The 21714-nt window shown below is 40.6% G+C and overlaps 1 protein-coding gene across 4 annotated transcripts in view; it reads right to left on the reverse strand.

Annotated features, from left to right (window-relative positions):
- Nucleotides 1-5756: 5756 nt before the first annotated feature.
- RAP1GDS1 (Rap1 GTPase-GDP dissociation stimulator 1) overlaps nt 5757-21714 on the reverse strand; it is a 152701-nt gene continuing 136743 nt past the window's right edge. For all 4 annotated transcript variants that reach the window (XM_037039119.1, XM_037039118.1, XM_037039117.1 and 1 more), the window contains one exon: nt 5757-7542. In XM_037039119.1, the coding sequence (XP_036895014.1) occupies nt 7415-7542 (128 nt within the window). In that variant the 3' untranslated portion in view covers nt 5757-7414. The remainder of the gene's footprint in view (nt 7543-21714) is intronic.

Below are 21714 nucleotides of genomic sequence, written 5' to 3' on the forward strand. Positions count from 1 at the left end.
GGAGTTCTCAGAAATGTAAGAAAATGTGTCATGCAAGTTGGGGAGCGGGTGCAGCTACACGTGGCACAGCACATGCACCACACAGAATTCGCCAGGCAGGGCAGCTGCTGCAGAGCGCACACTGGAGCGCCCCGCTGCCACCATGTCACACATTAGTCACTATCTTAGCAAAGCTGCATGTCACAGAGAACGGGAGTGTCAGATGAGGCTACAAGCATCCGTTTGTTCGGGTAATACCCGCTTCTCAGCAGCTGCCTTTCTCAGGTCGCTCCACATCTTGCTCTGACTTGGGTGGCTCGGGAGACACTGCGTCTCACCATCATCCTGGGAGGGAAGGGAGGGCAGGATGGAGGACAGGGGAAAGCACGGGATCTCCCAGGTATTAATCAGACTGATATTTTGAAGCTCAGTTGTTACTTGCTGTGTCACTTGCTCTAACTTCTGCTGGGCACTAGGGTGTGAGAGGTAGGTGTGGGCAAAGAGTGGAATACAAGTCATTAATAGCTCCTCTCCTCTTACCTGCATGAAAAAGGAAGTCATTGGAGGCGGGGTATGGTGGGGAGTAGATTACATTCCAGAACCTTAAGAAAGGGCAGGTGAGGTGAAGGAATTGTCTCCTGATTGTTGGCTCCCATGGAAGTCAGGGACTATTTTGGATTTCTGCAGACTTGGGTTTGAAATCAGTTACTCTGGTTATCTGGAAATCAGTATTTCCTCCCATTGTTCCACCCTGATTAGGGCAGCTCTTTGTCTTCTTGGGTTGCCATCTGCATGACTTTATGTTACATTAAAGAACTATTCAACCTTCCCCTCCTTTGTAAGTGCTAAGTAATTATAGGTATTCATTTGAATGCAGGGCAAGGTCAAAAGGTGGCTGACCTCTGGCCCTGGTGGTGGGGCAATGCTGGCCTTGGAGAACACCGTGAACCATCCTAATGGGAGAGGGGGTTTCATCTGAGGGCATGGACACCCCAGGGGCGGGGTGTAGCCAGCTGCCCACCAGGCATGGCTCTATTCTGTATACGGCAGTGTCTTAAAAACAAGCCAACAAAAACACCATTAGGCCAGAAGGGAGGCCTGTTTTAAAGTAGATGTGGTTATAAGACTCCACGTGAGCATTTGTGTAGGAGTATGTATCCGACAGCCATCTGAGGGTACATCCAGAGTTCCTCTCCCTCTGGAGTCTTCAGGATTTCTGGGAATCAGGAAGTGATGTCCCTCAATTTTACTTGAAAATAGAAAATATATATTTTTAAAAGATCTATTCTTACACTCCAAATTTGTGTGCTAGAAGTCTGGGTTAAGGCTTTGAAATTTTTTATTTTAAACTAACAGAAATCTAATTATTTAGAATTATTTAATTAAAAAAATTCCAAACTTGAAATTATGACTTTAAAGTATGACAGTGATACAGGGTGCAGCCAAAGGCGGGCGGGGGGCGGGGCAAAAAAAGATTTGGAATGGTGTCCAGATCTCAGAGTGTATAAGAATATTGGAGAAAATATTATTAAGATGTCCTCAGCCCAACCCCAGGTGTCAGTTGGGGGAAGGGACAAATGGAGCAGGGCCATTGAGAGCTGTTTTGCATAGCAACATTTGCAGCTAACCTCTGGAATGGTCATTTAACATATCTATAGCCTTTGGCGGGTCACAGGGATATGTTAAATGGCTGCGGCCATGCTTGGAGCTAGGGGAATGAAGTCACTTCCCCCCAAGATGTGACTGGGGGGCAGATCCCCTGAATTACAGCACCTGCGTGGGGGCTTGGAGGAGATTGGCTCTAGGACATGGGGCCACACCTCCCCAGACTAACAATGGCAGCCCAGTAAACTTATAATAATACAGAAATACTGGCAGGTGTAACTGATCGTGGGAGGAGTCGGAAATAGGGGTACAGAGGAAGATGGGCACGGGGGGGGGGGGGGATTTAAAACCCAGACAGGACAGCCATTGGAGGGAGAGACACACGGTTTCAGCAGTGGGCAGACCCCCTCTTGGCCAGGTGAAAGGGAAGACCACGCAGCTTTGTCAGAATGGAGATCCCTGCGGCCAGGTGAAGAAGAAAGATGCGCTTTTGGAGGAGTGTGGCTTTGGTAGAAGAAGCCCACGTGGCTTTGGGATGCTCCTTTTGGCCAAGTGGCCTGGAAAGCAGGAGAGACTTTGACTGGAACTTGGTACAAAGAACTCTTGCCAGTGAAAGGTGCCACATGACTTTGGATTAATTGGAGATCCTGCCTGGACAGGCGACACAGCTCACGTGCCAGCAACCTGAAAAATTGTCGTGTGCTCTTTTCCTGATTTATGGTACCGGGAGTTGGGACAGTGGGAGAAGGGAGCACTGTGTGTGTGTGTGTGTGTGTATACCCTTAAAGACTTTGATATTTTAATGAAGGCACTAGGCCTGAATAGCATTAAGTAAACATTTTGTTTCCTTTTCACAAATCTCTGGTATTGAGAGATGTCTTTCCAATTGGCGGTGGACAGAAGAGCCCAATAGATATTAGTATTCTGTCCTTGGGAGGGGCCCCTGTTTTCTGAAGCAGTTTTTGGCATCCCTCCGTGGGCCAAGTATTGCCCCCCTCCTCGGACCCTTGTTCGGTAACAACAGGATTAGGCTTTATATGTCCTTGAGGATAAAAAAATATCTAACTAATGTTCTTACAACCTAATCCTGAAATAGAAAATTCTCTCTGTATGTGACCAAAACTAATTAAACACCATGAAGTTCTTCTACGCACCACTGGACGTGGTTTTAACTCTATGTGGCTAAGCAGATTAAAATAAGATTGCAAGTGTGCCTACAAGAAAAACCTCAGGTCTCTGAACATGGACAACTTTCAGAAATGTGTTCTGCGATCTGGGGGAAGGGGAAAGCCAGGTTTGTTTTTTAGGTTGTAGAGAGCATTTCAGTCCCTTCTCCCTTGAGCCAACATTTCCCTGCCTTCGCCGTCGGACGAGCTCCATTTTAGCTCCTCGAAAGCTGCACCGATGATGCCAGGGGTCCGAGTAACTGAAGTCACTTGTGAGAACAAGGCTGCTCCTGACATCACTCTGGTCCTCCGGTTTGTTAGAAAGTGGGAGACTCTACATTTCTCTTTGGCTAAATGTGACATCGGGCAGTGGGAGAGCAATGGACGGAGGGAACACACATCAGGAGCATTGTGGGCATCAGCACCTGCATGGCCTAAGTCTGGTCTGACTGCAGTTGGTTCCAATAGATAAAGGACTTGTCCTTATACTCAGTTCCCTTTCTGATGATATAAATGGGCACATATTGTCCATTTTGGAAACACCTTTAGGTTAGAATCTCTGTGACTATAGCTAAAAGTTTTGGTAGAAAGAAACAACATGAGGCTAAGGAAATAATGAATTTTAAAAAGTCAACTAAGGAAAGAATAAGAAATTAGTTCACTTTAGAAATGAGCATAAACTCCATGCAAAACTCATTTTTCCCCTTCAAATACTGTAGCCAACCCCTTGTAACATAAAAAGAACAGTCACCCCCGGAAGCCTCCAACATAAAAGAGAGACAGACTGCCAGTCCAGTCAAGAATCGTAATGACCAGGCGGCCATCACAAGTGGGTGCTCTCAGAGGACACGGAGCACAGCTACCATCTGCCTTCATGCCAGACACGTCCCACTTACATTGAAGAAAAACACACATACATGTTCAGGTATGTATATAAAAAGGTGTTATTTAGGTATACTCATAAATACTTGGGTAGCACTGAAAATGGGAAGGGGGGCTATTTTGTTTCTATATTGAGGAAAAAACAGTACTAAAGCTTCTGTATATTGCTGAGCTACTGTTGATATTCCCACCTGATGGATGATGAGGTCCGAGGCAGGAGAAGGAAGTACTAGTGGGACCGACATTCAAGGCCTGCTCTGCAGACCCAGCCTAGACTGTGGGGGAAGGAAGCAAGGGGTTATCCATTCTGCATCAATAACTGGTTGTTCCTCAAACTTTTAACAGCCATATCATCTCCCGTTTGGCTGCTTGTTGAATTCCTTTAGGTGAGAATCCTGCAGGGGGAACAGAGGAGTGTAGTTTAGGCTGTAAGGTATCACGGTTCATCCAACTTTTTCTTCAACTTCTGTAAGTTTCAATGTCACAAAACTCTGGAAAGGAGGGATTATTAAATTGATCACTTTTTAAAAAAATCCTCACCTGAAGACATTCTTTCATTGCTTTTAGAGAGAGAGGAAAGGAGGGTTTTTTAGACAGAGGGAAAGGGAGAGAGAGAGGGAGAGAAACATCAATATGAGAAACATCAGTTGGTTGCTTTTCACAGGCGCACCGATCGGGGACCGAACCCACAATCTAGGCACGTGCCCTGATTGGGAATCAAACCTGTGAACTTTTGTTTTGCAAGGTGATGCCCAATCAACTGAGCCATACTGGCCAAAGCTGTACTTATCACATTTTTAAAATAGTCATTCACAGCATTTCAGACACACCTATAAAACACGTATCTATGAAACTACACACTATACATATTTATGTATGTAAAGTATGAGATCTCATCTTTGAAAAACCCTTAAACAATTTTTCCTGATTCGTTATGAATATTCTTTCCAAATATCATTAAGTGCTTTTCAGTATTTTCATATTTTCAAATATTACGGCTTCTTAGAGTTAAGAAGTGGCTTTTAAGCTTACTGATTCTAATAGCAGCTGGACATAAAGGGTAATGCTCACATAAGTAATAGATATCTTCACCCCTCATGTTCAGCAGAATTAGATAATAAGCCTTCTGATGACACCAAAGAGCACTTCTTTTTGAAATGTTCACACGCAGGGTTTCGCAGAACACTTCACACTAATGCTTGTGCCTGAGAGCTGAATTCTATTCCCTCCAAGGGGAAATCGTTTGAGAACTGAAACGTTTTGTTCCACATCTCCATTGTTATCACTATATTCAAAACATGTCTTGGCGAGGAAAACACTGGATTATGGGCAATATTTAAACAATTTTGCTGTGAGAACAATGAGGTTGCTATTTGGGTGTTAACAGGATTCCAAGGAGCTAATGCTGCCTGGAGGGAGGGAGGGAGGACATTCTAGGGCATTACATCTCCCCTTTCATTTCTGGCTGTTTCGCTTTTCGTCTGTGCTCTAGTCCTGACATAAAGTGATCAAGTTTTGTGGTGCTGCTCCTCCCATGACCTCCCTTAGAATGCCCCCTTAGTGGGTAGCAAACTAATTTAAAGGTGGCCTCTGTTAAGCCATAGGGCTTAAGGGACAGTATTGTCTGCAGGCTCCTACCCACTGCCACACCACAGCAGCACAGCAGCTAGTGTGGTGGGCCTCTATCACCATAAGGGCACAAGCTCTGGTTCCTCCATAGAACAAGTAGTGATTTGAATGGCACTTGGTTTTTGCTGAAGACAAGGGTTTCTAGCATTATCAGCAAACTGACTGCTCGCAGCTGGCCCACATGGAGCCTTGTCTCAAATCCGTGGTTTTTTTTTGATCCTTCCGATCGGAGGATTTCTATATAATGCTTTTCAGCAGGGACATATCTTACAATCCCCCCCAAAATTCTCTGAAGTCAGACAAATATCTTAATTTCTCCAGTAATCTATCTTGAGTTTGTTTAGGCAGTGTGGAAGTTACATGGAAATAGAAATTCATTCAACGAATACTACTTACGTACTGAGCACCAGCGATGAGTAAGCGCTCTTCTAGGAGGTGGGAATAAAAGCAAAATACTCAAACAAACCAAATGATGCCATATGGTTTGATATACAATTTATTTATTCAGTTATTAATATGGACAGCCTATTATGCAACATTACAGATGTCTTTCAAAACTATAATAAAATATAGTCCACGATCCAGCCCAGGAGAAGACAATAAACAAGATCATTCTTACAGGAAGTGTAGCATTTAACAGTCCCTTTCTTGGACATTAAAGGGAATAAGTCAAAGGGTTCTTTACCTCCACTGGGGTTTTGACTTTCTTGAATTATAGCTGTTCAGAGTTAAAAGTCCAACTTTGATCACCGAGAGATGTTCACAGTCTCGCAGTGGGGGAAGGAGCAACTGCACACCCCTGGCTGCCCACTTGGGCCCATTCTACCCCTCAGCCTGTGTCCGTCAAACTTGGACACGGGGAGAAGGCAGGTGTGTCACAGGGATGTTTTGATTAATTTACAAAGATTGTTTCAAAGCTCTAAAAATCCATTTGGTGGTGGCAGTGAAGAGTACATTGTATTTTGCCAAGGAGGTCTTCTCATCTCTCATGCTCCATACCCGGTGCCACGCCTTTTCTGCGAGCCTTTAAAATCTACTGTAGTTTTCCGTGGAAAGTGGAGGCAGGAAACTCTAACAGCTACTGGTATGAAGCCATCTGCAGAATGAACTGGACTGGCTACTATGGCTTTATAACTTGCTTCCTTTCTTTAGACAAAGTTATTTCTTATTTATTTCCCTATACTCTGCTAATTCTAATACAAGATTTAAAAGGACTATGAGAGGAAACCTCTTGCTTTTGAGCTGAATGATGAAAAACAGGAAAAAAAATCCAGTGTCCAATGACCTATACTCAAGTTCCTTAGTTGAAAACAATGCCTAAGTGACTTTTAAAGACAAGTGCTAGACAATGCTGATTAATTGATGGAAAAGGTTCTGAGGTGGAACTGTACATTATAAGAATCTAAAATATAGCCAAAAAGCCAAGATGTACTAGTGTAATAGATATTCTTCAACCCCTCAGTTTTGTGCTGAAAACTACAAATGTTTTCAACATCAGGCTACTGATGACAGCCAATTAAACATGAAATGAAAACCTCAGGAAATTCTGCCAAGTCTGTGGCAATTCAAGAGTCTACATATTCAGGAAGGAAAAACCATAGGGTGAAGAGTGAGAGCACTGGGTTTCATTTAACTCCAGGTACCATAGGTTTGACATTAGTAGGTAAGACTAATGAGTGAGCAGCCATATAGTTTCTGGTCATTGTGCTTACCAAGCACCAAAAAATGGAGCTATTTTTAGTATTCAATATCACCTTTAATAAGCTAGACAGATCCTGCTGCATTCTTGTTTGTTTCTAATTTACCAGTACATTATTATGTAGTTTACCAAGTGTAAGGAGCAAGTCATTATTTAGTACCAAGTTTACATCATCATAGGACTATAACATGCACATTCTACTTAATGTAGCTCAAGCAACAGGAATAGAAGAGAACAGTTATGGGTGGAGACTTGTTTTTGACAAATTCATGGTCACACTAATTATGGGTTTAGAAATCTTACTGGGCAGGTACATAGAGTTCTTCAACTGGTATTGAAACATTACACGCATGCACAAGTGATGTGGATGAGAATGAAGCAGAAGAGGCAGCTGGATGGAGGACAGAGGGGAAACCAGAGAAGGGATGACGCCATGTTCCGGGGAGGGGCATTCTCAGCTTTCCACAGTAAGTCTCTGCTCTGTGAGAGAGGCCTGTTGGGCAACACTTTTGTTTTCATGATTGCGAAGTTTGGACACAACATCTAGGAAGGCCAAATCCTGTACTTCCTTATGTAGAGATTCTGGAAGACAAAAACCAAGATAACAAACATATATCCAAAATGTTTATTCAGATGGTACCATAAAACTAGGAACAATTCTGGAAAAAGATGGCAGTAGCCTATAAAGGTCTTCTCTAGAGATGTTATAATAAAAAAAAAACCATCAGAGAACATTTACTTGCTATGTTACTATAAAGATAAAGCATATGTCAAGTTTTATAGTGTAAGGTTGATTAGGGTAACGGGTTATAATTAAACACAGTATAATCTTAAGGTTTTTTTTAAAGATCTTATTTATTTATCTTTAGAGAGGAAGGGAAGGAGAGGAGAGAAATATCAATGTATGGTTGCTTCTTGTGAGTCCCCTGCTGGGAACTGGCCCGCAACCCAGGTATGTGCCCTGACTGGGAATCGAACTGCGATTGTATGGTTCGCAGGCTCGCGCTCAATCCACTGAGCTATACCAGCCAGGGCTAAGGTTTTGTTATATAGTTCGAATATGAAGGTTAATGAAAGAAAAATCTATTTTTCTTAGATCTATTTCAAATTAATGTTGTGGCAAATAAAAAGGGTATATATATTTTACGACCTTCCAATTCTTTGTGACACTACATTCCCTTGTAGATTTCCTATCTTCCTCTTTCAGGCTTTTCTTGTTCTATGTAATCTCAGTTACTGGAAAATACAGAACTCTTAAGACTCTGAGAACTGTTGTAGAAGACCATTCTGCATGGCGTGGGCCCAGTTCCCACTCAGAGATGCAGAGGACCCACACTCACGGATAGGTTCTCCCGTGGGGAATCAGGCCTGCAATGTACCTAGACTCCTTTGAGACTTGCTTTTGCTAAAACTCCCTCACCCTGAACTGAGGCAGAAAGTGCCTACTGTAACTTCCTAAAATCTATGCTAAACCTTCCAAGGATGAGTGTAACCGGTTCAACTACTTTTCCCTTTTCATTTGCAAATATCCTCCTTCTGTGATGTGATCAGCAGCAGCATCTCCTTTGTTTTTTATAAAAGGTGACCACCTAAAGCAAATCTGTGCATAGGAAATGAGGACCATCATGCAATATGCCAAGAAACCCAGTGAGGGCCACAGCTTTTGCTCCCTTTGAGAGAAAAAGCCATGCTGTCCCTTTTCCTCCACAGGACTTGGTAGTCCGTGTGAATGTCTCTCCCTCATCCACAGTGTGTGGGACCCCACAAGCCAGGGTCCACATCAAACTACTACATTGGAAGACTGAGATCCAGTTAAGTTTAAAGCAATCAGCATTCCTCAAACTGATGTGTTTATTTTAATGAGATGGAGGTATAGAACTAAACCAGTTTTTAGTTAAAACAAAAATCCATGTTGAATTCACATGGAATCTCAAGGGACTCTGAATATCCAAAACAATCTTGAAAAAGAACAAAGTTCAAGGTATCATACTCCATTTCAGAACCTACTAAAAAAGTGACAAAAATAAAAACAGTATAGTGCTGCTATAAAGACAGACCTATAGACCAATAGAACAGAGAACTCAGAAATAAAATCTCAAATATGTACTCAAATGATTTCACTCCATTTCAGAACCTACTAAAAAAGTGACAAAAATAAAAACAGTATAGTGCTGCTATAAAGACAGACCTATAGACCAATAGAACAGAGAACTCAGAAATAAAATCTCAAATATGTACTCAAATGATTTCTGACAAGGGTGCTGATACTGTTCAATGGGAAAAAGGATAGTCTTTTTAACAAATGGTATTGAACATGCTGACTACCTACAAGTAAAGGAATGGAGTTAAACCCTTACATCGTATACAAAGATTAAATGTAAGCTAAAACAGTAACACTCTTGAAAGAAAAATATGGAAATTTCATGATATTGAATTTTGCAATAATTTCCCGGATGGGCAACAAAACAGACAGAATGGACTTGATCAAAATTTAAAACTTCTGTGTATCAAAGGACACTCTCAACAGAGTGAAAGGGCAATCCACAGAAGGAGAGAAAGTACTTGCAAATTATATATCCAATGAGGGATTAATAACCAACACATATAAATAAGTCCTCTAAGAGAAGAATGGTATTTAAAGCCATTATTTTCTTATTTTCTCCCTGAATGATCTATTCATTGAAATAAGTAGAATAAAAAAGTCACCACTATGGTATTACTGTTAATTTCTGCCTTTATGTCTATTAACATTTGCTTTACATACTTGGGTGGTTTTATGTAGGCAGAGTATGTATTTATAGTTGTTACGTCCCCTTCTTGGATTGACCCCTTTAAAACTATGTAATATCCTTCTTTGTCTCTTACATTCTTTGTTTTGAAGTCTGTTTCTGTGTTATAGGAGTATTACTACCCCAGTTCTCTTTGTTTTTATTTGTGGAGACTATCTTTTTCCATCCCTTTACTTGCAGTCTGTGTGTCTTTGATCTAAAGAGACTCTCTTGTAAGCCGCATATAGTGTTTTTTAAATTCATTCTGCCACCCTGTGTTTTGACTGGGACATTTTTGTCCATTTACATTTTGTCCATTTACAGTAATTATTAACAGATAAGTGCTTATTGCCATTTTTTTTGTTTTTGTTGTTCTTGTTGTTTTTGTTGTTCTCTACTGTTCCTTCTTGATCTCTTTCCTTTAGATTTGCTGGTTTTGTTTAGTGTTTTGATTGGATCTCCTTCTTTCCCTTTTTAGTGAATTTTTGTATGTTTTTGGTTTGTGGTTACCAGGAAGTTCATATATATGTCCACCTCCTATAGCAGTCTGTTTTAAGCAGATAGGGACTTAAGCTCAACTGAATTCTAGAAGCACTACTTTTTAGTGCCTCCTCAACTCTTTTTTTGACATCATGCTTTCTATCTCTGTGTAACCCGTGATCAATTATTCTAGTTACAGTTAATTTTACCACTATTGTCTTTTAACCTTCGTTTTAGTTGTTTAAGTGGTTGATTCACTGTGATTATAGTACTGGGTTGACCCAAAAGTCCATTTGTTTCTGTAAGATGGCTCTTAGTAGCACTTATAACTTCATTTGAAACAATTTTATTAGATTGTATTATGACAGCTATCATATTGGTGTGCATTAAAAAATTACCAAGATTGGTTAGTTTTTGTGTAGCCATTTTTTATTATTGAAAATGGAAGAAAATACGCATAATTTTTGGCATATTATGATTTATTATTTTAAGAAAGGTAAAAACACAACTGAAATGTAAAAAAGGAAAAGATTTGTGCAGTGAATGGCGAAGGTGCTGTGACTGATCAAATGTGTCAAAAGTGGTTTGTGAAGTTTTGTGGTAGAGATTTCTTGCTGGACAACGCTCCATAGTCTGGTAAACCAGCTGAAGTTGACAGCAATCAAACTGAGATGGTAACTGAGAACAATTAACATTCTACCACCTGGGAGACAGCTGACTGTCTCTTTAGGCTCATCTTGTTTGGAACTCTCTGTGCTTCCTGGACCTGCATGTCTGGTTCCTTCTCCAGATTAGGAAAGTTTTCAGACAGTATTTCTTCAAACACTTTCTTTTCCTTTCTATTTCCCTTCTGCTGGAAACTCTCCAATGTGAATGCTAAGATGCTTGACGTCATCCCAGTGTTCTCTTATACTATATTAAAAAAATTTTTTTTTTAATTTGCTGTTCTGATTGGATAATTTCCACTATTTTCTTCCTGGTTGCTGACCTGTCCTGTATTAACTAATCTGCTATCTCACAGTCTTTAAAGAGTGGTCTCTGCGTAAACTGTGAACAGTTTTTGGCAGGCTGGTTATAACTGGGGTGGGTATGTGGTTTGCAGGTGGGGCAGCCCGCTGTATGTGTGTGCTTCCTTGCCATTCTAATTGGGCAGGGTCACCTGATGTAGATGAGGCTGGTGGGTGTGGTTTTGGTGTGGCCTGTTGCTTTAAATATCTGTGATCCATTTAAAACCTTCATATTAGCGTTTTAAGTGGTTGATTCACTGTGATTATAGTACTGGGTTGACCCAAAAGTCTGTCTGTTTCTGTAAGATGGCTCCTGTAAGAGGGCCTGGGCAAGCTGCTTCACATGCATCTTAACACCCCACCAGCTCCACCTCCCTCTCCAGGTGAGGCAGGCCTGTATGCACACAGCTGCGCTCTGCTAGTTCTATTCCTGCTCAGGCAGTGCAGCTCCTCATGTGCTCAACCCTGCCTGCATGTCCTGGTTCTTTATTTGTCCCCTGGCAGAGCAGGGTGTAGGCAGGGTCACTCTGCATCTCAGTATCATACAGCTCAGCCCTTTCTCCAGGTGGGACAGCCTTGTGCCTATGCACAGCAGCACCCCACTGGCTCCACAGAGGGCAGCCTTGTGGGTGGGTATTGCAAAGTTTTGCTTCCTCTGCATCTTCTTTAGGTTGGGTAGTCCTACATGTGGGTACGACAGCATTTTGCTAGCTCCACACTCTCTCCAGGTGGAGAAGCCCATGAATGCATAACCCAGTGGGTGCACAAAGCAGCACCACGCTGTGCCTGCTGGGTCAATCTCCAGGTGGAGGGACAGCTTGTATGCGTGCTACAGTGCCCTTCTGTTTCTGCTGGAGTTAGCTCTAGGAGGTGTGGCTGGGGACACTGCAGGTCAGCCAGAGAACCTGGATGGGGCTTGCGCCTGCTATCCATGTTCAGGATAAATTAAACAATGGCACTCACCAGTTCCTCCAGTCCAGGGTTGTTCCCTCAGCTCCTGGAGAGCTCTTGTGGTTCTCCAACCTTGTCTATGTGGTCCCTCTCTTTTGCTTGTTGTACAGAAGCTGGTAAACTGACTCACAGGTGTACATTTGGTGTGTTCTTGGAGAGTGAGCTCAGTCAGCAGCCGTGGTCATATGTTTTAATCCACTTTTATCAGTTTCTTTTAGTTGGTGTGCTTAGACCAGGGGCCCCCAACCCCAGGGCCAGCAGAGCAGTACCAGCCTGTGGCCTGTTAGGAACTGGGTCACACAGCAGGAGTTGAGCAGTGGGCAAGCCAGTGAAGCTCTGCTCACATGACTGCCTGAGCTCTACCTCCTATCTCCGCCCCCCACCTCTGTCCGTGGAAAAATTGTCTTCCATGAAACTGGTCCCTGGTGCCAAAAACCTTGGGGACTGCTGGTACAGGCCATTTACATTTAATGTAATGACTGGTATGTTATGGCTTAAGCCGGCAATTTCACATTTTTGTTTTCTGCTTGTTTCGTATTTCTTTTTCCTGAGTTCCTGTGGATTGCTTGACCATTCTTTTAGTCCTGTTGCTCTCTCTCATTTACAATGTAGTTGTCTCAGACAACTGTCTTACTTTGTATACATTTAAAACTACTTAAAACACTGTATTTTTTCAATTAAAACAATTCAGAAACTCTAAGAAGAAAAGTCCATTGTGTTTATCTACATCTTTGCCATGTTTGTTGTTCTTCTTGATGTTCCAAGAATTCTTTTTTAAGCATTTCCTTTTTGTTTAGAGAACTTCCTTTAGCCATTCTTTTAGGCTACTCTGGTTAGACAAATTCTCTTGTCTTCCCAAGAATGTCTTCATTTTTCCATTTCAAAAAAATATTTCCTCTGGGTATACAATTCTAGGTTAATAGTTCACTACTTTCAACACTTGAAAATTGTAGTGCAACTTTCTTCTGGCCTCCATGGTTTCACATAAGAAATCCAAACTCTCCCTTTTGTTTTCCACCTCTTGGTAAGGTGTCATTTCCATCTCTTCCAAGATTTTTTGACTTTAGTTTTCAGAAGTTTGACTTTAATGTTTCTTGGCATGAAGTTCTTTTGGTTTATCTTATTTAAGATTTCCTCACCTTCTTGAATCTGTAAGTTATGTCTTTTGCTAAACACAGAAAGTTTTAACCATATTTTTTCAGGTTCTTTTCCAGCCCTACCTTGGTTTCTCCTGGTCTTCCAGGTCTGTAATGACACAACTGTGGGATCTTTAGTTATATCCCAGGAGTCCCTAAGGCTTTGTTCTGGTTTTTTCCCCAGTTCATAACTTCTGTGTTATTCAGACAGCGTAATTGCTACTGTTCTGTCTTCTGTCCCCTCTGTTCTGCTGTTGAGCCTATCCATTGAGTTTTTATTTCAGGTACTATACTTTTGAGTTGTAAAATTTCCATTTGCTTCTTTACTTGTTGCCTTGCTAGAATCTGTCTATTTATTTCCTGGCAAATATTCTCATAATTGTTAACATGTTTTTTAATGTAAAAATATATAAAACTTGCCATTTTAATCATTTTTATATGTACATTTCAGGGACATTAAGTAACTCACACTGCTGTGCAAATACCATCCACCATCTGTCTCCTGACCTTCCTCTTCTTCCCAACTGAAACTTCATTCTCCATACCAGTAACTTCCCAAACGTGCATCTCTCCAGCTTTTGACAACCACCATTCTATTTTCTGTCTTTGAATGGGACTAAGTACCTCATATAAGTAGAATCATTGAGTATTTGTCCTTTTGTGTTTGACTTAGTTCACTTAGCATAGTATCTCCCACGCTCATCCATATTTTAGCATGTGTCAGAATCTCATTCTTTCCTAAGGCTGAATGTTCCATTGTATGTATATAGTTTATTTTGTTTCTTCAGTCATCCATCAATAGACCTTTGTGGTTTTTTTTACCTTTTGATTATCATGAATAATACCACTATGAATATATGGTTATGATTGTACAGATACCCACTCAAGTCTCTGCTTTCAGTTACTTTGGATATATATACGGGATTGATGGACCACATGATAATTTTTAATTTTTTGAGGAACCACCATAGTGTTTTCCATAGTGGCTGTACACTTTATATTCCTGCCAGCAATGCACATGGCTTCCATTATCTCTACATTCTCACCAATATTTTTAAAAATAATAGCTATCCTAATGGGTATGAGGTAGTATATGCTTTTCCTTACTGATTAGTGATGCTGGGGATCTTTTCATGTGCTCACTGTCCATTTTTATATATCTTCTTTGGAGAAATGTCTATTCAAGTTCATTGTCCATTTTTAAATCACATTGTATTTTTGTTGTTGCACTGGAGGCACATTAGATCAATTTGACCTGATAGACATTTATAGTGTATTTCATCCAATCACTGAAGATTACACATTTTTCTCAAGTGCACATGGAATATTTTCTAGGATATATCACACACAAGGCCACAAAACAAGCCTCAGTAAAATAAAAAAGACTGTAATTATACCGAGCATATTTTCTGATCCAAATAGCATGAAACCAGCAATCAACTACAGAAAGAAAATTGTAAAAACACAAAAATACATGAAGATTAAACAACATGCTTTGAAACAAACAACAGATCAAAACAGGAAATCAAACAGGAAATGAAAAACTACCTTGAGACAAATGAAAATAAGAACACACACTTTCAAAATTTATGGGGTACAGCAAAAGTAGTTATGTGAAGAAAGTTTATAGCTATACAGGCCTACTTCAAGAAGCAAGAAAAGAGACTTCTGGCCAAGATGGAGGCGTAGGTGGAAACACTGTGCCCCGTCCTACAACTAAATTTAAAGACAGCTAAGTTTTAGAAACAAAAACGCGGCCAAAACAGTGAAAATTGAACTGTACGGAAGTCCAACAACAATGAACCACCCAGCCAGACCGGTAAAAGGGGCGAAGTCAGCGGCTGAGTGGGATAAGGCTGGAAAGACCGTTTGGTCCTACTGACCCAGGAGCGGAGGCGCAGGTGGTTGGTGGATCCCAAGCGTAGGGGTGGCAACGGGCGGACCCAGTGAGGGCGCAGGGCGGCTGGCTGACTGCGGTCACACATTCACACACAGATAAACCGCACACAGAAAGCGAAGGAGCAAACAGTGAGACAGATCGCTTAGGCTAGGGCCCCTGCGACGGGAATAAGAGCCTAAAAGCACCAACTGGAAAGACTTTCTCGGGGTTGAGGGGCTGGGAGAGGCTCCCAGGCTCCCAGAGAGTTCGTTGGAGAGATCCACAGGGTCCTGGAGAGTACACGGGCCCACACACCCGGGAACCAGCACCAGAGGGGCCCAATTTGCTTGTGAGAAGCCGTAGAGGGGGCAAAAATCTGAGAGAGAGTGGAGAGGAGCAAAGCACCACTTTTTTTCCCCTCTCTGACCCCACCCCCACATACAGCATCACAATCGAGCTACTGGGTCACCTGGCCCTGATGAAAACCTAAGGCTTCACCCCTCAAACATAACTGGTGTGAACAGACCAAGCATTATGACTCAAGAACAGCTCAAAGCCCCAGAGCCTATAATTCTAAGTGACCAAGAAATAGCCAACCTTTCAGATGCACAGTTCAAAACACTGGTGATCAGGATGCTCACAGAATGGGTTGATTTTAGCCACAAATTAGAGGAACATATGGAGGCTAAACTGATTGAAATGAAGGGAAATGCACAGGCAACCAATAGTGGTGGAAAGGAAACTGGGACTCAAATCAGTGGAGTGGACAAGAAGAAAGAAACAACCAAAGAGAAAAGAAGGAAGAAACAAGAATTCAAAAAATGAGGAGAGGCTTAGGAACCTCCAGGACATCTTTAAACGTTCCAACATCCAGATTATAAGGGTACCAGAAGGGGGAAAGAAACAGCCACGAGTGGAAAATGTATTTGAACAAATAATAAAGGAGAACTTCCCCGGTCTGGCAAAGGAAATAGACTTCCAGGAAGCTCAGAGAGTTCCAAAGAAGTTGGACCCAAGAAGGAGCACACCAAGGCACATCATACTTACCTTACCCAATATTAAAATGAAGGAGAGAATTCTAGAAGCAGCAAGAGATTAAGGGGACAGTCACCTACAAAGGAGTACCCATCAGACTATCAGTTGATTTCTCAAAAGAGACCTTACAGGCAAGAAGGGGCTGGAAAGAAGTATTCCAAGTCATGAAATCCAAAGACCTACAGCCAAGATTGCTTTATCCAGCAAAGCTTTCATTTAGAATGGAAGGGCAGATAAAGCACTTCTCAGATAAGGTCAAATTCAAGGANATTTTAGCATGTGTCAGAATCTCATTCTTTCCTAAGGCTGAATGTTCCATTGTATGTATATAGCTTATTTTGTTTCTTCAGTCATCCATCAATAGACCTTTGTGGTTTTTTTTCACCTTTTGATTATCATGAATAATGCCGCTATGAATATATGGTTATGATTGTACAGATACCCACTCAAGTCTCTGCTTTCAGTTACTTTGGATATATATATGGAATTGATGGACCACATGATAATTTTTAATTTTTTGAGGAACCACCATAGTGTTTTCCATAGTGGCTGTACACTTTATATTCCTGCCAGCAATGCACATGGCTTCCATTATCTCTACAGTCTCACCAACATTTTTAAAAATAATAGCTATCCTAATGGGTATGAGGTAGTATATGCTTTTCCCTACTGATTAGTGATGCTGGGGATCTTTTCATGTGCTCACTGTCCAATTTTATATATCTTCTTTGGAGAAATGTCTATTCAAGTTCATTGTCCATTTTTAAATCACATTGTATTTTTGTTGTTGCACTGGAGGAGTATTAGATCAATTTGACCTGATAGACATTTTTAGTGTATTTCATCCAATCACAGAAGATTACACATTTTTCTCAAGTGCACATGGAATATTTTCTAGGATATATCACACACAAGGCCACAAAACAAGCCTCAGTAAAATCAAAGACTGTAATTATACCGAGCATATTTTCTGATCTAAATAGCATGAAACCAGCAATCAACTACAGAAAGAAAACTGAAAAAACACAAAAATACATGAAGATTAAACAACATGCTTTGAAACAAACAGATCAAAACAGGAAATCAAACAGGAAATGAAAAACTACCTTGAGACAAATGAAAATAAGAACATACACTTACAAAATTTATGGGGTATAGCAAAAGTAGTTATGTGAAGAAAGTTTATAGCTATACAGGCCTGCTTCTGGAAGCAAGAAAAGAGACTTCTGGCCAAGATGGAGGCGTAGGTGGAAACACTGTGCCCCCTCCCACAACTAAATTTAAAGACAGCTAAGTTTTAGAAACAAAAACGCAACCAAAACAGTGAAAATTAAACTGTACGGAAGTCCAACAACAATGAACCACCCAGCCACACTGGTAAAAGGGGCGGAGTCAGCAGCTGAGTGGGGTAAGGCTGGAAAGACTGTTTGGTCCTACTGACCCAGGAGCGGAGGCACAGGTGGTTGGTGGATCCCAAGCGTAGGGGTGGCAACGGGCGGACCCAGTGAGGGCGCAGGGTGGCTGGCTGACTGCGGTCACACATTCACACACAGATAAACTGCACACAGAAAGCGAAGGAGCAAACAGTGAGACAGATCGCTCAGGCTAGGGCCCCAGCAACGGGAATAAGAGCCTGAAAGCACCAACTGGAAAGACTTTCTCGGGGTCGAGGGGCTGGGAGAGACTCCCAGGCTCCCAGAGAGTTCATTGGAGAGACCCACAGGATCCTGGAGAGTACACAGGCCCACACACCTGGGAACCGGCACCAGAGGGGCCCAATTTGCTTGTGAGAAGCCGCAGAGGGGGCAAAAATCTGAGAGAGAGCGGAGTGGAGCAAAGTACCACTTTTTTTCCCCTCTCTGACCCCACCCCCACATACAGCGTCACAATCGAGCTACTGGGTCACCTGGCCCTGATGAAAACCTAAGGCTCCACCCCTCAAACATAACTGGTGTGAACAGACCAAACATTATGACTGAAGAACAGCTCAAAGCCCCAGAGCCTATAATTCTAAGTGACCAAGAAATAGCCAACCTTTTAGATGCACAGTTCAAAACACTGGTGATGAGGATGCTCACAGAATTGGTTGATTTTAGCCACAAATTAGAGGAACATATGGAGGCTAAACTGATTGAAATGAAGGGAAATGCACAGGAAACCAATAGTGGTGGAAAGGAAACTGGGACTCAAATCAATGGAGTGGACCAGATGGAAGAAAGAAACAACCAAACAGAAAAGAAGGAAGAAACAAGAATCTAAGAAACAAGAATTTCTCCAGGACATCTTTAAACGTTCCAACATCTGGATTATAAGGGTACCAGAAGGGGGAAAGAAACAGCCACGAGTGGAAAACTTATTTGCACAAATAATAAAGGAGAATTTCCCCAGTCTGGCAAAGGAAAAAGACTTCCAGGAAGCTCAGAGAGTTCCAAAGAAGTTGGACCCAAGAAGGAACACACCAAGGCACATCATAATTACATTACCCAAGATTAAAATGAAGGAGAGAATTCTAGAAGCAGCAAGAGATAAGGGGACAGTCACCTACAAAGGAGTTCCCATCAGACTGTCAGTGGATTTCTCAAAAGAGACCTTATAGGCAAGAAGGGGCTGGAAAGAAGTATTCCAAGTCATGAAATCCAAGGACCTACAGCCAAGATTGCTCTATCCAGCAAAGCTTTCATTTAGAATGGAAGGGCAGATAAAGCACTTCTCAGATAAGGTCAAGTTCAAGGAGTTCATTATCACCAATCCCTCATTATATGAAATGTTAAAGGGACTTATCTAAGAAAAAGAAGATAAAAATATGAACAGTGAAAGGACAGCAAACTCATAGTTATTAACCACCACACCTAAACCAAAAGCAAACCAAGAGGACAACTAGATCGGGAGCAGAAACATAGAAATGGAGATCACATGGAGGGTTAGCAACAGGGGAGTAGGAGGAGGAGAAGGGGGAAGAAAGTACAGAAAATAAGTAGCATAGACAGTAGGTAGAAAATATATAGGGGGAGGGCAAGAATAGTAGGGGAAATATAGAATCTAAAGAACTTGAGACATGTGGTCATAAACTAAAAGGGGGTATGGTGGGGTCAAGGGTGTGCAGGGTGGAGGTGAATGAAGGGGGGAATATAACAACTGTAATGGCATAATCAATAAAATATATTTTAAAAAATAAGAAAAAGCAAGAAAAATCTGAAATAAACAGTCTAAATTTATCCCTGAAGAAACTAGAAAAAGGACAAACAAAACCTAAAGTAAGTAGAATGAAGGAAATAATAAAGATCAGAACCAAAATAAATAAAATAGAAAACAGAAAAATAGAAAAGATAATTGAACTAAGAGCTGGATCTTTGGAAGGGCATACTAAATTATAAGCCTGTAGCAAAAGAGACTATAAATAAATAAAACCAATAAAAAGTATAACTGATACACAAAATACAAGAACCATTAAAGAATGGTTCTTGAATAAGTATTCTGGATTGTACAATTTGTTGGCATATATTATACTTATTCAATCCAGAATAAGTATTGTACAAATTGTACAATCCAGAATAAATTTCTATAAATACACAATCTTCCAAGAGTAAACCAGGAAGAAACAATCTAAACAGACCAAATTGCTAGCAATGACACTGAAGCAGTATCAAAAAAACTCCCCACAAACAAAAGCCTAGGACCAGAGATTACTTTTGTATTTTTTCTTCTCAAACTATTTGAAAAACCTGAAGAGGAAGAAACACTTTCAGATTTATCTTTTGAGACCAGCATTACCCTGACACCAAAAACCAGGCAAAGACACTAGAAAAAAAATTACAAGCCAGTATCCCTGAAGAACATAGATGCCAACAGTGTCCACAAAACATAGGCAAACTGAATTCAACAGTACATTTAAAAGATTATGTAACATCATCTAGTGCGATTTATACCTGATATGCAAGGTTGGTTCAACATCCACAAAACAATTTGATTAATCACATCGACAAAACCAAGAATAAAAATGATTCACTCATGAGAAGCAGAAAAAGCATTTGACAAAATTCAGTATCTATTTATGATAAAACTCTCAATGACGTGGGTATAGGCTATGAAATACAAATATCATATCATCTTACCTATAAGTGGAACCTAGTGAACAAAACAAATAAGTAAAACACGACTAGAGCCATGGAAATAAGATACAAACTGATAGTTAACTAGAGGGTAGAAGAAAGAGGGGTAATGGGGAAAAGAAGGGGGAGGCTCTAAAAAAAGGGGGGGAACTTACCTCAACTTGAAAAAGGCTATATATGACAAGAGGGCAGCTAACATACTCAATGGTGAAAAGATGAAAGCTTTTCCTCTCAGATCAGGAACAAGACAAAGATGACCACTCTCACCACTATCATTCAATATAGTATTGGAAGTCCTAGCCACAGCAATCAGACAAGAAAAAGAAATAAAAGACATCCAAATTGGAAAGGAAGAAGTAAATTTGTCACTGTTTGCAGATGACAGGACACTATATATAGAAAACCCTAGAGGATCCAGTAAAGAAGCAGAATACAAAATTAATATACAGAAATCCATTGTGTTCCTATATACTAATAAATAATCAGAAGGAGAAATGAAAAAACCAATTCCATTTACAATTGCATCAAAAGAATAAAATCCCTAGGAAAAAATTTAACCAAAGAAATGAAAGCCCTACACTCTCAAAACTATAAGACTGAAGAAAAAAACTGAAGAGGAAGTAAATAAATGGAAAGATATATTGTGCTTATGGACTAGAAGGATTAGTATTATGAAAATAAACATACAACCCAAAGCAATCTACAAATTCAATCCAATTCCTATGAAAATACCATTGATATTCTTCTCAGAACAACAAAATTCTAATATTTATATGGAACCACAAATAGTCAAAGCATTCTTGAAAAAGAACAAAATTGGAGGTATCTTGGTGCCTATTTTCAAACTATACTACAAAGCTATAATAATCAAAGCAGTATGGTCCTGACACAAAAACAGACACAGATCAATGGAACAGAATGGAGAGCTCAGAAATAAGTCCTCAATTATACTGCCAATTAAGAAGGTAATAATATACAATAGTGTAATGACAAACCAGTCACCAACTGCTGCTGGGAAAACTGGACAGATACATGGAGAAAAATGAAGACTACTCTTATAACACATACAAAAATATGTTGTAAGAGAATGTGCTATTATAAAAAAAGACATGGAAACCATTAAAAAACAGTCAGAAATGAAGGGTACACTAACAGAAATGAGTAATTTACAGGGAATCAACAGTAAAGTAGATGAAATTGAGAATCATATTAGTTGTATTAGTTTCTAGAGAAAACAGTGATTCAAAATATAAGGTAGCACAAGCATGTACAAAAATAAACTCAAAATGGATTGAATACTTAAATGTAAGATCTAAAATCATAAAACTCCGAGAAAAAAACATAGGTAGTAAACTATTTGATATTAATGTGAGAAGTAACTTTTCAGAT

Source organism: Sturnira hondurensis, unplaced genomic scaffold (assembly GCF_014824575.4).
Source record: "Sturnira hondurensis isolate 20B ecotype Veracruz unplaced genomic scaffold, ASM1482457v3 Scaffold0025168, whole genome shotgun sequence".
Taxonomy (NCBI): Eukaryota; Metazoa; Chordata; class Mammalia; order Chiroptera; family Phyllostomidae; genus Sturnira; species Sturnira hondurensis.